This window comes from Agrilus planipennis, unplaced genomic scaffold (genome assembly GCF_000699045.2).
Source record: "Agrilus planipennis isolate EAB-ADULT unplaced genomic scaffold, Apla_2.0 scaffold235, whole genome shotgun sequence".
NCBI lineage: Eukaryota > Metazoa > Arthropoda > Insecta > Coleoptera > Buprestidae > Agrilus > Agrilus planipennis.
This window is the reverse complement of record NW_020438970.1, coordinates 231,669-250,531: the sequence shown is the minus strand read 5'-3', so window position 1 is coordinate 250,531 and position 18,863 is coordinate 231,669. Positions and strand designations below refer to the sequence as shown.

Below are 18,863 nucleotides of genomic sequence, written 5' to 3'. Positions count from 1 at the left end.
GAAGCAAGAAACAAAATTCGACTTTAAAAAATTGGGCAACCAATCAAAAAGTGAAATATTTGTGGAATTTATGCTTTTTTACAACATTGTTAACAAATAAGTCTAGATTTTAATGTCAGTTGCCTTATCGATTTCAAAAAATTTTTTTTTAATAATATTCGAGCAATGCTGTGTGTTGTCATGTCTTCTCTTATTTTAATAAAAATAAAAATTCACGTCGCGTATGGAACATTTGTCAATGTGAACACGTGTTTGGTATACAATTCCATTGGAACAGATTTATCAATACAAAATGCACAGGAGCGTATGTGCGGCATTTCTGTGTGTCATATATTGTTGTGCGTCCTTGTATAGACTCTGGAAGAAAGGCTGGAACATCCAGGAAATTAAATTTCACTTTCTTCCACGTTCGTAAGCCCCATTTAACTTATAACAAGATTTCTATACAACAAAAGCGTCTTTGTCAATTTTTTTCGTCAAACCTACCTTCATACCTACATTTTAACTTTCTCAATTTTTTTTTCACTTTTATAGTAAAAAGAAGTTTTTTAAAAAATGCCTACTCACTATTATATAGATAATAGTCGAATAAATAGGTTTAGTACCCATCTAATAATATTTTTTTACATTGTATTTAATACTTTCTATTATGTATATGACATTAAAACAGTGGAAAATCGACTTCTGTTTCCAGTAAAGTAAGTAAATAGTCAATTGTTTTCAAAGCCATTGGTTGGCCCATATTTTTTCTATTAAATTTATGCTCATTTATTTTAAGTGATTTCACTAATTCAATTAGTATTTTCAGTTCACTTATTAGTTCAGTTAATTTTCACTAATTTGCAGTCCTGTTGTTACAGCTGTGAAGATTGATGAATATTCACCGAAAAATTTAGTAGAGAAAATCCGCCGATTCATTTCCTAGGTACTATAATTATAGTCGTAAAACATTTCCATCTATTAAAGTGAGTTCAAGATGAGACAGATAGTAATGACTTTAAATTTCAAGTGGCTACCATATAAACAGCAGGTTATTAAATTTTGCACATTTATTACGGTTATAACCCATTGTGAAAATTTATTAACCGCAGTATTAAGGTGAACTTGGAGAGAAGGCCCTAATTCAATTTGATCCAGATATCTGAATATAATATTTTGTTGGAACTTGTGTTTACAATTTAATTGGGGACTTATTATTGCCCCCGGCTACAATCAATATTCCCTAATATCGCCGTGCCTCGGCTACATAACTACCACGGGGTGAAATATATTTGACTACAATGCTAATGTTAAGAGAAAATTGTGCTGGCTGGTTTCTACATGTTTCACGTCCACTTTATTTCAACTGATCCAACCATTTGAACAAAACAATAAAAAAAAAAAAACGGCGAAACAGTAGACGGTGTACGTTTTTAAGTACGCTTTTGTTTACAGTTTCACATTAGCATTCACTTTGCTTTTCTACAGTGTGTGTGTGTGTATGTTTCATTCTTTTTTTGTTTTAGTTAGTTTGCCACACGATACGATAAGTTTTTGCCCCACATGGGGCTTCGGGGCTTCATCTAGTACAACTCTCACGTTAGTTTGTTCTTACACGAAATTATTGCCTTCTTTGTTCTGTTCGGAGTCCAGTAAAGTACTCATCAATTATTAACTTCAAAACTACCTATTGCAACATAAATAAGTCCGTAGAACTCAATGCAATGTATGTACAACCATTAGTTTCGGACCATTGCAATTCTTCCAAGTCAATGTTTATGTAAAAGGAATAAATGGGTATTTACCACATAGGTGCCCTTAATATTTCACAAGCAATAATAATAACCATGTAATTTTGAAGGGTGTGAAGTTAGCAGAGTTTCAGATGAGTGGAATAATATCTGGTGTTTCTGGTCTCGGCGGTCGCCGATTGGGGCGAGTTTCTAGGGATAAAAATTTTAACTTGTGGCCACTTTTGCACCCTGCTCACGAAGAAAATAGCAATTCAATCTTTTAATTAGTAGATTTAATCATCCATTTTCCGGGACCATTAGTTCCGTCATCGATCCCGTAGGTTATCGCGGGCATCTTGATTCCAATTAATGTTGGATATACATATACCGTTTCCGGTGGCTAATGAAAAAGGTTATAATTCAACTTCCGGCTGATCGTTGCAATGAATCATATTATGCGCCCGCCGAGCATGATAACAATGGCGGCAGAGTTGAATCTTTCGGAGAAATTTCATTAAATTTTGGAATGCGAAAGACAATAAATGGAAGATAGTTTCGGGGAAAAGTTTCCTTTTTAACGGGTTTTCGGGTTGCATTTAATTACTTTTCGTACACAGCACTATAGGTATTAATTTTATTAGCAACAATTTATATTTTTTGCGGCGGCGAGACGTTAACGATCGAATTAATTGGAAAAACTACCCCAATTAAAAACATCGGCGTCTGACGTTATTACCCTCTTGGATCGCCCCGATAAGCGCCGCAATTGGTGTTAATCATTATCCCACCCTTGCCCAAAATGGCCAGGACCCTCGGAAAAGTTTTGAGAGAACGAAATCTGGCGTACTTTTCCAACCTCATAAAAACCATTTACCTCCTTATGCCTACCCACAGATATAGATAAACCTTTTAATAAATTTTATTTTAATAATATCTATAAACAAGTAGATAACAAACGAAAATTCTTACGACAAAACAAGCTTTTGTTTTTCGATAAAATCAGTTACGAAACAATTGAGTGAGTAAGTACTTGTGGTTATTGTTTTAAACAATAAACAACACAAACACGGAGCTGGATCCCTACGGGCCAAGCAGTTGGTCTTCCTTGCCCCATGGTCACCATGGAGGCTTCGGGGGGTCGCAACACTGGTGCGACAGGGTCATTGGGGGAGGAAGGTCGACCCCTGCTACCCCCGCTGCTGGAATTTACCATCGTATCGACAGCCCTTTCCGCGCTAGTTGCCCAGTACACAGTCCCTTTAGGTACCACCATCAAAGCTCCGACGCTTTGGACTTCTACTCGCCCCACGAACAGGTGAACAACGTTTTTAGCTTTCAGTAGGTACTTATTAGGACGAAGTTAGAAATTTCTCTAATACCAACTGTCTAAATAATTCTGGGATATTTAACCATTTCCGGCAAACAAAATGTAAAGGTAAAAATCTGCGCGGTTAAAGGTATTATACGTTTTGGTAGAAACTGTACGTTTTGAAATTCAAATGTTTCCTAATAGCTACTGTTTCGCTTAGAGTCACGTCCCTTTTTGTATTTTCTTTTGTTTGATCCTCTTCAAGACGTTGCGCTCTGACTCGATTCTTTTGCCAAGGACGAATACGGCGCGCCCTCTCCTACAGCTAATCATAATTGAAACATTAAGCTCTTTAAAAGCTCCAATGGCGTTATAAAATAAGCGAGGAGACTCTTACACCGTGACGAGTAGGCAAACATTTCGCTGTGTGTCACCTACTCGTACAACAAAAGAATATCAACAAACAAACAAACAAACAAATGAAATCAGCGCCTTTCTAAAACAGTAGATGTAATATCTATAAGAATCTTGAAATATTATTATTATTATTGATTGCCCAAAAAGTACGACCATTGAAAATAGGAAAAGAAATTAGATTCTGTAATCATTTTTCAACATCATCTACCGAAAAACTGACAGAGCCGTTCTCGAATTTTCCATTAACGACTGGTTTCGAAATCAGATGGTAGGTGTGTGATTTTCGTATCCGATCGGAAAATGGAGTCTCGTGATTCATTCTATCAGATAATTCGGCCTTTTGTTGTGACCTTCGGCATGAAGAGCGCACAGAATGAAAAATGGGACGATTCGCTTCCCGAATTTTTCTTACTTATCTTTCGCTGTGCGAGCCATTTTTTCGTTTAAATTGCACCGGGGGTAGAAAACTCAACACAAGTTGATTAAAGGGTCGCAGAAGGCGGTGAGACTTCATTAGTAAACTTGTTTAGTTCATTTAACTCGGGCCGCGTGCCCCGTATTTATAAAGCGAAATTTTAACTTCGAGACCTTCTCCCAATTTTCTTTTCTGAAATCTTCTTCAGCAGATCGCAGCTTTTCAACAACAATTAGGTACAACATAAAATGTTGTTTAGAGAAAAAAAGAAACACGGTACGGATCTTGCATTTATTTTAAACAAATGAAACTTGTTGGCTTTTGTTTCAACTGCTTATTTTTCTGGTAGATTTTGAAATCTGTGTTACTTTGGGTAGAATATCTGACTTGATGATAACTTCTCGGATAATAGTTAGCATTTCGTGTAGAAAACATACTATACATAGAAATATGTGTATGCATGTACAACAATGTTCTCGTCGTTTGGTTTAATTAAAAATATCTACACAGGCGTTTTTCCCCTTCAGCTGATTTTAATATCCACCCGCAACCCTTCATGTCGTCGTCGTTGGAGCAGTTGTAGTTGTTGTTGTTGCTGGCAGCGTAAATTGCTACTACCACGTTCCCGTTGTTCCCTGTGTGCCATTTTTATGGCATGTTATCTTGTGTCAAAACAGAGAGGACGTAATTTGAAATACGTACCGGAAAGAAATTTCAGTTATCAGGGGCGTTAGTGGTCGAAATAATGGGACGATGAAATTGCTCCCTAATTCGTACATATTACTTGCCCTCATTGTTGGAACCGAGCAATTTTTACAAAGCCATTTTACAAAGTCGCAACGCAAACCTGTGCCAACCTGTACGATGTATGTATCTACGTTATGATCCTAAAAGAATCCATAAATTCTCTAACACGATTTCTAAGTCGTCCTTCTCAAGAACAGTAAACTACAAAATACTTCACAAGCAACCCTGAAATAAAATTTTTCAATTTTAACGCAATATCCAATACATTTTATCGCCTTTTACACAATTTTTCGCAAGGCGTTAAACAACATGCCATCTACGGAATCCGTTATTTGCGATAGTCAACTTTTTACAACAATAAAACAAAATACTATCAACAGAATTTGTTACAGCTACAACGCCAGTTTTAACAACAAACAAAATACCATCGATAGATTCTGTTATTATGCAGTATATGAATGTAACAAAAGAATTACGTATGAATTTTGTTTCAGGCACTTCTCCAAGCTCACGACGTGGTTGCTCACGAAATTTATAGCGAAGATGCGATGCGAGTCACGCCACCTCCAACCCTTCCATACCTCAACGGAGGTGAGGATTTAGACGCTCCAAACGGCGACCTCGAATTGGAAAATGTCACCAGAGTGCGTCTCGTTCAGTTCCAGAAAAACACAGACGAACCAATGGTAAGAATATACACCATCGACGTGTATTTTCAAATTTAATTAAAACCACCACATATACATGCATATATACAAAGTCGGTTTTAGTGCTGTAAAGTTTGAAGAGGACTTGAGTAATAAAAAGTTGCTCTTAGTTACCAATCTAATTAAAAAGTAGATACAGACTCTGCAGGTACATATCTATAAAAACCTAAATGATATTTACGATATATTTCCTCTCTCAGAAACTTTGTTCTATGTCTATCTCTGTTATAGTATTGATCTAAAAATGTCATCCATTTTTCTGATAGGTTAATTAAGCATCAGGATTTTTTTCGTAAGTATCAGATTCTAATGGTGCATTTTTTTCAAACATTAAATTGAAGTAAAAGCGAATTGGTCGAGAGGATTTTACAGCAAGCAGGATTAACTGTTAAATTTACGCCTTTCCAAACACGTCTGTCCTCCTTAAGTGGAACGTGCAGTAATCCTATCAGGACGAGTGCCTTCTTCCTGTCCTATATATATATATATACACCTACGAATCGGCTAGCTCACCGTTATTCCAGCAATACACCGAATAAACAGAAATTACACCGAAAAACCATAAACTTACATTTAAGTTCATTTACTAATCAGCGGTTTTCGTTTTATGTTATCGACGGCTAATTTACTACCTACTTCTACTACCTAGCTTTGTTAATACACACATCCCAGAACAAGACCAGTTATTTACGTCAATTGGATTAGGGAACCTGTACGATGTATGGATCTACGTTATGATCCTAAAAGAATCCATAAATTCTCTAAAAGGATTTCTAAGTCGTCTTTCTGAAGAACAGTAAACTACAAAATACTTCACAAGGAAGCCTGAAATGAAATTTTTCAATTTTAACGCAATATCCAATACATTTTATCGTCCTTTACACAATTTTTCAAGGCGTTAAACAAAATGCCATCTGCGGAATCTGTTATTCGTGATAGTCAACTTTTTACAACAATGGAACAAAATACTATCAACAGAATTTGTTATTGATAGAATGTCAGTTTTAACAACAAACAAAATGCCATCGATAGATTCTGTTACGTCAGGGAATAACAGTGAGTCAGTGAAAGTATAGTAAGTTGTACGCGCACAGGTCCACTTACTATAGGTAGTGAAGAATCTCATGGGATACGACCTTGTGCTTTAAAATACTCCTGTCAATGTTAGAATAAGTTCTGTTACGTCAGTTGGGTGATTTTGAAAGCTGCAAAACTATGGGAATACTGAAGCATAGAAAAGAGATGTCAGGTAGGAATTGCAGCGGACACAAATAAAGAAAAAGGAATGACATTACATCAACTGATGTGTAACAGAAAGAGATGCCAACTGTAGTACAATTCGTAACAAATTCCTTGAACTGTTGGTGCAGAAGAGATTTATCGACTTGTCACATGAACTGAAGCGAGCTTGGAGCATGGTTGAGATATTTCGATTCCACTTCAGCGCCTCATCTATTATAGGTATTATCCCGACTTTTAAACTCGGCATTACCACATCGGTTAGCAGGGCATTTTTACCCACAGACACACACATTCCCAAAGGACATGTAACTAGCATCATCGATCGTTTGTATCTAGCACTCGCTACTGAACTTTGCACTACAGATACATAATGGGACACTTATCTTCAAAGACAAGTATAAAACTGTTCTTATAAGTGCTATAATTAACAAAAGAAGTGTCACACTGGGGTTGACGCTGGTGTAGACAGACAAGAACTTAAAACATTCGCCAGTGTGATAAAAACAATTGAAATAATTCGTAAAAGTAAAGATCCATTAAGATCAACCCGATTTGAATTATCTTATTGAACGTAAAGGAAGTTTTAAGAGTTAAGGTATAAGGAACGGTAACTTTTTTATTTTTCTTCTATCTACTTTTATTCCATTTTAAATTTTCGATGTTCACTTGTCTACTTAACAAGAGTTTCTGGCTCTATGTTTGGCTCTTCTTCAGTTGGGAATACTAAGGATACTTATTCTGCATACACACGTGTATCTAACTTGTTCACAAGTTTAGTAACGTCTTCTTCAATTCCTGTGGGACTTTTCAAGAGTTCACTAAGACTATTGCTCGATCTGTACGTTGTGACCTTGCACGAGCCCATAAATTGACAAAAGAACACCGTCTTACTTCCGAGCCACGTTGTAAACTTTGACAATAACGAAAATTAAATTTGCCTGTAATTTTAGGAGTGTAACATACATCCCAGAAATGACCCATGAGGGTTACTGCTGGCTTTAATATGGCGTAACGCTTTAATAAATGACTCGCGATGATGATCATTCATATACCTAAACGTAATTTGGCACCGGGCCTCGGGTAAGCTTTCGGGCAAGCTTTCGGGGTGACCAGTAGGTCATGATGCACTTTCGAAGATGACAGATGCGACCGACACGGACCGAATATCTATCGAAATGCATGATTGCTGGCGAACACGCTGCACGAATTACGTTATTAGTTAACGATAATCAATACTGTATTGCTATTTGCATTTCAACAAGGGGATGTCAAAATTTGGCGAAAATTCCCCGTTGAATTTCATGATGGAAATGTACCTACATGTACACACACGTTGGTACCTACGGCAGTTATTAATATTACAATTGGAATGTCAGGCAAAGTTTCTAGAAACGTTGTGTGACGTTGAAGGTAGATAAGCACACGTGTGAATGTTCTCGGAAAATATTTCAAACGGGAAACTTTATTAAATGGGTAAATTTAATAGCTAAGCCAGTGGGCTGATCGTGGAATTAATTCTACGTTCCCGCATACGATAATAACGTGGATATTATTATTAATTGTAATCCAAACAATTTTATTTGTTTGTTTGTTACCTTATTACACCTTAACTAGTTAACCGATTATCTTAAAATTTTGTACACATATTGTCAGGGGTACACGAAAGAACATAAGGTAACATTTATCCAGAAAACAAGTATTGTTCCCGAGGGATAGAAAAAATTAGTTTTATGTGATTTTTAATGATCTTACTGCAAGTAAAATCTGAAATCCATTTTTTTTTTAAATTATAAAAACGTTTGTCCAATAACATTTTCGTGTAGGCAGGTATTAGGTCCTTATGTGTAAATTTACAATATTCTGTGTTTATTTTCAATTTTATGGATTGAGACAGCTGTTCCGGTTGTAACATTAATTAGATTAATAAATTTAATAACGTAAAGCGAAATTTGCCGGGCAACGTCATCTAATTAGACAGCTAAAAATTCACCGTAAGCACGCGCCAATTTAGGTTCGTTAAATTCAGCTAAACCTTAATGACTTTGTAATTTTAACCATTTTTTTTTTTTCAAAGGTTTTACCGTCTGCATGAATGTCTGGTTATTTCGCGGTAATGATGTTGAAAAAAAAAATCAAATCGAATCAAAAATGATACGGATGTGCTTAAGTGGCTGTAATAATCTGTGTGAAGGTTTTAGTCTGAAAATGTTGTGTTCTAGTGGTCGAGTTCTTTGATGAGATACATTTTTAATTACTGTAGAAGCACGGGCTCTTTGATGAAGATAGACCTTTGTAAAGTACATAACAACATTTTCCGTGTAGTATGAGAGGAATTTTATTATGACGTGGTGGTTTGTCTTGATTAATGTTACCTATTAAGTTCGGTTATTTTTGCGGAGGTGGCTAGGTAATATCGGCTTGACGTTTTCAATTATTTTTCAGGGAATTACACTAAAAATGAACGACGACGGCAAGTGTATCGTGGCTAGGATAATGCACGGCGGGATGATTCATAGACAGGCGACTCTCCATGTCGGGGATGAAATAAGGGAAATCAATGGGATTCCCGTTCAGAATCAGTCCGTTGGCACGCTCCAGAAAATACTGGTAAGTAAGATGATACTACATACTCCTTGTCTATCTTTTGTTTTCCGTTTTCAATTGTTTTCTTTCAATACGGCGCACGCTTTGATCATCAATTGCGTGTTCAACACGGTAATTAGTGGTTTCATTTGTTTCATTATTTCATTTGAACCATCGAGAACTTTTAATTGGTTAGTAATTGATATTGTTCTCGAATTACCGAAGCATCCACTTGAATAAACCATTTGTAGATTTATCTCTCTCCTTTTCTGTATGCTTGTTAAATTAGTTATTTATTTATTTGTTAGATATAACGAAATCAAACTGATTTCAATTTTTTCATAATTGTGGTACGAATTTTCATCGTAGCCTTCCTCTATTTCCCCACCCTCCCCATCCCAAACTGCGAAAATGGGAAATATTTCTAAAAAATTATCTACAAATATCCTAATCTAAGACACTATCAGAATTGTATTTATAACCTTGTTTCTAGTGTTGTCGTTTTTCTCTGATCCTATTTCTGTTTCCTGTGTACGATCGGATTTTAATCAATGTGCCTAAATGGCCGATCTTAATTGAAACAAAACCGCTGCTAATCCGCGTCCGAACGAGCAAATCGATATACTAAACAGTGGCAGAACATTCCTGGAGAGAATTTCAAGAATGTACCTACTGTTCCAAATTGGAACAATTCGTACGTAATAAATTTGGTGCAATAATTCCCATATTGAGTGGTCCATAAATGCTATTATATATAATACCAGTAATAACACAATTCGAAATCTACCCATTAGGAAATATCTATCTACATTTTTTTTATTAGGTATAACTAGAAAATTAACCATCAATAAAATTTAAAAAAGTTAAAATCGATAGTTTATTTTGAGAACAAACAGAACAAAATACCATCGACTGATTTTGTTACCGATTGTCAATTTTCCAGAACAAATGTAACAAAATGCCATCAACAGCTTTTGTTGTCGATTATTTATCGTCCTTCTACAGATGAAACAAGTTACTATCGACAAATTCTCTTATTGATAGTCAGTCTTGCTTCAAAATATTTGATTCTATGTATTCAATAAAGCTTTATTAATTTATCGTCCAAAATAGTAATTTATTTTGCCTTTATTTTTAATTACCTAACCCTAGAACTCGGTTATTTCGAATCTAATTGATAATCGATAAGTTCATTTTCTCGATTGGGAACAAATGTGTCTGAGAACAAGATGAGATCTGGAACAATTTGTAACCACTTGCTTGACAGTCCCTTTGTGTTTTACACGCCCTTCTGACAGGAAAAAACACTAAGCCATTTAACTGGCGTATGTTAAATCGTTAATAAGATTAATGGAACCATAATTTAATGTTCTTCGACTGGTTTAATCATCAGTATCAATGAAATTAAAAGAATATTAATATAATATGTATCAATAAGAATATGAATTTTTCAATTTTTTTCAGAGAGAAGCACGGGGTTCCGTTACTTTCAAAATAGTTCCATCATATAGAAGTGCTCCACCACCCTGCGAGGTAAGTCTACTCATAAAATTATTCAAAACTTCATATCAAATGCACGAATGCTTATTAGCTTTTTAGTGTTAGTGAATACAAAGGCAATTGTTTATAATTTTATTATTTGTTTTTCCTTTTTTTTATTATTACCTATGGAATACGAGCTATTAACAAAATGGCAAGAACAAGTGAAATGCTACTGTTTTTGTTTGTTTACATAATAACAAATGAAAACTTGAAAAATTGTTGTTTCGATTCGATCGTATATTGTCGAAAGTTCTGCAGTTGTTCTAATGTTTTCTATTGTTTTTTTTTTGCGGGCATCTGACAAACTACCACTGTGTTCTGCTCCGGTGGAATAGTTGTAAGTAGTTTGTTAAAAATTTTGGTTATGCAACGAAACCAAGCAGTTATTATCCCTTTACTGGAACTAAAGGCATGCGTCCTTTTGGTCCATTTAACTTTCAAAATCTGTTTTGTTGATGGAATAAGCCGTTCATTTCGCTGGCCGCATTTCGCGAACAAAACTGGGTCAGAAATGTGTCTGAAAACTCTGTTTTTCTTATTCCACTGCAGAGTTATAAACAAGTTCCTGCTTTTACTATTTAAGAACCGATTTATACGACAGCGTTGCACATATCTCGCAATGTCTCTAAATCTAATAAAAAATAATCCAGTTTACGTCGGAAAAGCCGCTCTGCAATTTTTATTCAGCAAACCTAATCATTTTTCCATTTAATTTATAACGAATTCAACTGCATTATATATGTACCTATACCGTTCAGGTGAATCGATAAACTGTTTTTGATGCATAATAAAATATTTAAATCGTTTACTTTCATTTGTTTATCGTACTGACAGAGGGAAACAGTTGAATGATTCGGCAAACAAATGAAATGTTCGTTTTCTGCAAAGATATCAAAATACACATAGAAGGTATTTCCAAGAAACTATCCACATTCTCGTTCTCACTTCCCCGAACATTTCTATTTGGAAACGGAAAATCTGACAAACACAGCGTCCATAATCCGGGTTTTCACTTATCCAATCCACTTTGGCCATTTCTACTTGGTTGCATTTTAATACGTAGGTATCAGAACTGAACGAAATTTAGTTAGAGGCTGAGCATAAAATCTGCATCTGACACACGGAATTATTTTATCCGACTGACCTACTTATTAACAATTTGTTCTACTTCTTTTTTTCTTTTTTTCAACTGTTGTCGTTATCGGATCCGATTGGTCGCTTCACACAACAGATAAAACAAACGAACCAACACTAATTTTTGTTTATATTTGAATTTACATGTGGTCTTTGTTTTGCTGTAACACATAATAATGACCGGCGAAAATCATTATGATGCATAAAGTGACAAAATATAACAGAACATCGAGAGGGTGACAGGGTACGAGTCTAAAACTCATTTGAATTGCAAAATTTTTGTTGTGAAAACAGTGCCAGACGTGAAAATTAATTTTGTGCGGAAATGAACAGAGAAAACTTGAAATTCAATTTAGAAGTAGTTCATAAGTGGCTGTCGCTGTTATTGTTTTAATAAAGGTGCCTACTAAGTACTGACAGCGCTTGATGACATTTCAATTTAAAAACGTGGACACAGTCTTTAAAATTAATCTCAATTTAATCCAATTTGCACCATATAAAATCTAATAAACAATAAATAGAAACATTATTTTCGCAAAAAAATGACTAATTATTCGACAGTTGAAACAAAACAAAACACTGTACTGACAAAATTTTTCATATACGACAATTGTTTCCTTATCCAATTGTTTTGTGCATCTAGTAAGGTAGGTACAGTGTTTTGTTTTACTTCTGCTAGATGAATCTTAATTTTTACGAAACAAGTTTATAATTAAAGGATAAACTTACACCCTACAATTAAGAAAATTTGAAAAAGTTTTCAGATTTCAATAATATTTATAATGTAGTTTTAGTGTAACTATCAGGGTGATTTTTTTCGACTTGAGTTTGCATTTAATTTCGTTTTTTATATTTTTAGTTCCAATTGCACATCACATCATTCCAGATAAAGCTTTCCAATATCATGTAATACGTACCTACGCATACTTATTACAAAACCATTGTTTTCAATGCATTATCAAAACCATTTTTTGTTTGTTCTGTAAAACTGATGACTACATTTTTTGTCTTTTTCTCGTTTGAGCAGATGTTCCGGATTAAACCACTACCGGTACTAGTAAGTACACTATTATCTGGTTGATGCGATGTGCTTTTTGTTTTTTTTTTCATTACTTTTTTGCCATGTAGTTGATTAGTTTTTAGATTTTAAGTGAGCAATTAGGGGTAGCTTAGAAATTTAGAAGTGTCTACATACGTATGTACAAATAGATACAGTAATTATGAAGTAAGTTGTACTGAACAAGAACAATTAATGGTGGACGTAATAATTAGCACGGGAACAGTTTCGTATTCGTTTTTTGTTTTAATACAATCTTTTGTTTTTTACATCTTTACCGCTGCTCGCTTTACGTTTTTATTGTTGGTATTACAACCGTTTTAGTACTTTTGCAATAAAAACTTCTCTAAAACGTACCTCGAAGTGTATCATTTTGTTACAAAACGTTTCGCGTCACTAACATTTTCTTTCGTTCTTTTCCGGCTACTTACAACAATAAAAGTCTACTATTCTGCAATTTTAAAAGGATACGTACATCCTGTAAAACATTCCCACAAACAATCAACTAAATAGTAAATGTTTCGTAAAAATGTATCCTGGTTTTAATTTTATCGGTCCGGACCTGTAACACAACTTATCGACTTACTTCTTTATTATTTGCAAGTCCTGAACTTATATGCATGAATCCTAGCACTAATTCGTACGTAGATTGAATATTTCCCACTATTGGTAACTACAAAGGACAAACAACTGCGGCGATTAAAACAAAGTTAAAGTTACACAAAACAATTGCCAAGTACTTTCGATGTTTTGCTATTTTCAAATGTTTTAGTCAAATATTTAAGTTGGCCTTTTTGCAGTTGTTTTGTTACATATAAAGTGCGACCAGCGATAAATCGGTTGTACGTTTGATGTCTTTGGCCTAGAAACCCCATGTCCTCAAATTAACGATAAAAAGGCTAGAAATCGACAAGGGCATTAATAATTCGAAAACGGGATGAAAATTGACGTAGAAAAGTGGAGAAAATCTGGGTGCATAATGCAGACGCCACGTTTCCCAGCAGGTTCATTTATCACAGTGCCTGTTCGCTCCGTGTAGGTACCAATGTTACAAGAATAAATAAAGAAACTAGGAGGAAATGGAGAGTCCTGGTGTTATCAGTTCTTAACGTTGCCGCCGCTAGCAAAGTGGAAAATGCGATAAAGAATTCGGCGCGGTCATAAAAGTGGCATGATTTTTGAAATCATGCCCCTCATGATCGACACTATTTTCCTTCATTAGCATATTTCGTCGCGGGGTCCAAGATAATGAAAATGCAGCAATGATAACATTCCAAAATTTTCATCAAACTTACCTAATATGAAATAATCAGAGATAAATGTGCACACATTTGACATGAACAATAAACATTGCATGATCGTAATATAAATATAAAAATGACATCTGTACTTTCAGCAAACGTTTCAAAATTTCACGGAAAGTTTTCATTAATGTAATAGATTTGATTAATAAACGTTAAATAATAAACAAGAAGGATTATTATTAAATAAAATTTTGTCTAATAACATTGTTTCAGATATTTGTAAGGGCCCAGTTCGATTATGATCCTTTAGAGGACGACCTCATTCCCTGCGCTCAAGCCGGTATCGCCTTCAGGACTGGCGATATTTTGCAAGTAAGTCTATTCATCAAAGTTACCGTTTAATTACTAGCCTACAGTTCTAAAGACGCATATGCATATAAAGTGCCTGCATGTGTGTGTCTGTGTGTGTGTACGTATGTGTGGACGTCTTTTCATGGCGACGCCAACGACGCTGGTGGTGATAGAGGAGTGCAATCTCTAAACGACGTTCTAGATCCCATTCACCGCCGTCACTTCCGACAGGCGACATCTTTCCTTGTCTTAAATAATCCTTGTAGGTACCGCAATCAGTAATACTGATCTGTCAGTTCGAGGTAATGACAGTCTTATTTAAATTACGTACCCCCTCGTTGGGGATAAATATCGGTCAATTTTCTTTTCACTTTGACATTAATAAATTGCTAAACACTCGCTATTTATTTCACTTCTGCAACGGCCAATTTATTTCTCCTCCTTTCGGCGATCGTCTCTTCTTTTAAATACTCTTTTGTTTACTTTCCGGAACCTTCTGGAAGCATCCGTATAGTTTATTTTTTCTTTAAACTGTTGAACTGCTTTCCCAGAACGCAGGTACGACACACACATTTACAAATACGGGCACACGTGTGACCGATCGCACACAAACATACTCTTGCTCGCTACAATACCATATACGTAATAGATATCGTTCCATTTCTTATACATCCTCTTCTTGGATCCATAGAAAACCTTCATTAACAATAAAACTTCTAATTTATCTCCAATATAGCAGATAATATTTTTAAAAATCCTCAACGTCTTTTGAATAAGTTCTCATTTTTATCTATTCGTTCTTCAGAAGTCTTTCGCTGTCCCATTTATAACCAGAATTGAAAAAACTTTTCTTCGATTAAGACGCCCCAATTCTAAGCAGTTTTGTCAAAACTATTAAGTGTCAAAGTCAAAGTAAATTAAAGGAAGTTTTGTTATCCGAACGACTGGCTTTTATAAACTCTCAGATTTATTTTCGCTTCCTTCCGGCAGATCGGTGGCTTATCCCGACCCCGACGTTTCGTATAAGTAATTGATTAGTCGTCTAATAAACCGAATGGTCTTTTAAATGTACGATACCTTCAACCAAAAATCCATCTACCTACCCGATCGCTTAATTATTTCCTTTAATTTACGTGCCCCGGCGCACTGTGTGGAAAATCGACATAATGATTCTCTTTTTTTTTTTTGTTGGATGCAGATGCATACGTTGCAATGCAGAAATGCAGTCGATGCTTAGTACCGGCGGTATTAGACGCCAGTTTTTCTCTCTCGCCGGGAACGGCTCTTTACAAAATGCACCAGAATTCCTACCCTTTGATCTTACTTCAGTCCCTAATTACTACGCTTCTCCACTTTTTGATTTTACACTCGATCTTTTGTCCGTTCTCGATGCTCACTTTTTACTTAGTTCAAAATAAAAAAAAAAGAATTCGATTACGTTTCCGTTTTGTTTTATTTCTTTGACGGAACAACAAATGAATCCTTTGTAATTGCTTTGTTGAAACGATTTGCAGGTGTTTTTTGCGAAATTTCGGTTATGCATCGGGGAAGTCAAACATGAACAACATGGGTAATAAAAATTCTATTACCGTAAACAAATTACTGTTAGATATTTCGCTAATATTAATGGTTTTATGTTACCGTAAAGAATGATTTGTGTCTTTCTCATGTAAGAAGATTACGCGTGGGTATAAATATAATCCTTACGACGACGATGGCTTTTAAAAAATAGCATTATGTTCTGAGGGAGCGCCTGTTCCACCTCTCAGAAAAATCTTAAGTACTTTAATGTGGCTCGTTTTGATGTCGGACTGGGAAATATAAATTTTAGAGCAAGATGGGCTAAAAATCTTCTTCCTCAGTTGCCTGCATACCTACACATCGCATTTTCGAGTGTTGACATTTGAGAGCCCATTCACTAAGAAGACTTTCGCTCCTCGGGTTGTTTTTTCAGAAATTTAAGTGAATTACGCGAAAAAAGATGTACAGTACTGTCCTGAAAATTTGGATAAATCTGTTTTTATTTTACCTGCTCAGACTAACTGAATTGCAACGAAATTTTTTTTTAAGATTATCAGTAAAGATGATCACCATTGGTGGCAAGCCCGAAAGGACAATTCTGCCGGCAGCGCCGGACTCATACCTTCACCAGAACTTCAAGAATGGCGAGCCGCATGTTCCGCCATGGAAAAAACTAAACACGAACAAGGTAAACGAAAGTATTTTGTTTTATTGACAATTGACTGTCGTAGATTTTACTAGAGGACAATGGTTTCTAATTCTTTTTGTTAGAATTTAGATTTCTGACTAAAAAATTCACGTCGTTGTTCCAGTTCATTATCATAATCTCCCAGAAGGATAATCGCGAATGCCGTAAAACAGTGAAACTTAATTATTCTTGACTTTTAAAACGTAACAAGGGTCTGCTATAAAAAAAAAATAAAACAAAGACCAGCTTTTCAGTCTTGAACACGAGAAAAAATCGATGAGACTTCGGTTTTTGTATTAGATACATAGATAGATAGAGTTTAAGGAGCTGGATGAAATTAGACGGTCCTTATTTGATTGCTAGCACTTCGCCAACGTTTCGTGACTGAAATAGTAAATCCTCCGCTTTGATAGAAAGCTTACCCTTGTTGATGACCTCAATAAAAAGGGAGCTCGTACAGTTACAGTAGTGTTAGTTATCAAACAAGAGATAGAATGGTAAATAAATAACAAGGCCATTAATTTGTAGACTTATTGGAGAATTATAAGTACCTGTAGATAGTAGACAATAAAAGAAATTTATGCCACTCTTAAAGAAAATCTTACGCCAGAAAACCCTTTCGGGTATAAGATAAGAAACTAAAGCTGAATTCCGAATTGTTTTTCAACCCTCTCCCTCCTAATTTATACTGCAAAGATATCATCCCCATGAATAAATGGAACGATTATATCTAACGATAAAAGTCTAGAATGGGTTGAACCATTTACGAAATAAAATTATCTGCACAATAGAGACTATTTACTTCATTTTACGAAATTCAATCATGAAATAATAGAAAAGTGCTTAATATAATCACAGGGGGCATTTTTAATAACCTGTGAGATCTTTGATCCTATTTCCTAAGACATTCTGTATATTGTACCCATAAATATTTGCAGTGAAATTTATGGTTCTTAATTATTCGAAAACAAAAGAAAGAAGTAGGTACATAAAACAAAAGTTTTTGCCAGTTGTTTTACTGCACAGCTATTGTTTTTTTCTATGAAAATAAAAGATGAAAACAATCATCGCCTCATGAAGCAACTGCGTTGTGAAACAATTGCTGTGTTGCTACAATGAAAATAAGTTTTTTGAAACTATGTGATCTTAATTAAATATTTATGTAGATGTTTTAACAATCCCTAAAAAGTTTCAGTAATTATTTAGGTACTAAACATTTAATATTTAATTTAAAGACCCGTTAAAAAGTTTTTTTGGTAAAATCGTTAAAAATATTGAAGTACCTACCTACATTATATAAAGCACTTTCGAGATTATCAAACTAAATTTGAGCTGCATGGGTAGTAAAACTACACGTGGAGCGTTCGCTTTTCACATTTATGAGCCAAGTTTTTTTTTACTTCCCCTGGAAACCTCCTTGCAGATTTAGCAGGGACAAAATTGTTTTTATTGAATCGTATAAATTGTACCTACATACGTATATATTTTGAACCTTGCGTTGTCTTTCCCATTAAGTCCGTATAAGTTTTGTGCGCCAGGTCTGAACCCGACCAGGACTCTGGTTCGCTCCGTAGCAAAATTCGATTGGTTATTTTCTACTTCTACAAGGCAATAAAAATTTTACGTCTTCCGCAAAAGTTTTTCACGTGTCATAAAATTTTCACTTGTGCTATTCTCCGAAATTCGCGACCCCTAAACGAATAGAAACCTAATACAGTTTGAATACAGTAAAAGTTCCTATATTAGATAAAAAAAATAGTAACTAGGTACTAGAGTTTTCAATTATTACCAAATTTTGCAACATAAGCAATTATAGGCTTTCCACGCATTGATGTCCTAAATATATGTCAAAAATCATCGACGACCATATAAATTTTTTATCCCTCGGGAACAGTATTTTTTTTTTATATGTCCTATTCTTTACCCTCGACAATGTGTATAGAAAAATTTCATGCCCATGGTTGAGTAATTAGTAGGATTACCTACATACTTACAGCAAGTAATTAAACAATTAATAAAAAAATTATATTGTAGTGACTTCCATTCTCATACTTCTTGTATAAAATCGTTAACTAATCAATTAATTAATTCAACTGATAATAAATGTATGATTTTGTGTATTAGGTTGATCTTTAGGTTGATCATATTCGATGTGTTATTATGTTGTTATATTATAGGTATATATATATATATA

At 34.9% G+C, this 18,863-nt stretch overlaps 1 protein-coding gene and 1 long non-coding RNA gene across 4 annotated transcripts in view; one reads left to right on the top strand and one right to left on the bottom strand.

Moving 5' to 3' along the window:
- Positions 1 to 18,863, top strand: part of LOC108741675 (peripheral plasma membrane protein CASK) — a 60,953-nt gene that overhangs the window by 37,500 nt on the left and 4,590 nt on the right. For both annotated transcript variants that reach the window (XM_025975370.1, XM_018476549.2), the window contains 5 exons: positions 5,095 to 5,286; positions 8,992 to 9,156; positions 10,597 to 10,665; positions 14,383 to 14,481; positions 16,531 to 16,669. In XM_025975370.1, coding sequence (XP_025831155.1) covers positions 5,095 to 5,286; positions 8,992 to 9,156; positions 10,597 to 10,665; positions 14,383 to 14,481; positions 16,531 to 16,669 — 664 coding nt within the window. The remainder of the gene's footprint in view (positions 1 to 5,094; positions 5,287 to 8,991; positions 9,157 to 10,596; positions 10,666 to 14,382; positions 14,482 to 16,530; positions 16,670 to 18,863) is intronic.
- The window catches only part of LOC108741678, a 90,374-nt gene that overhangs the window by 67,194 nt on the left and 4,317 nt on the right, over positions 1 to 18,863 (bottom strand). The gene's annotated exons all lie outside the window — the stretch shown is intronic.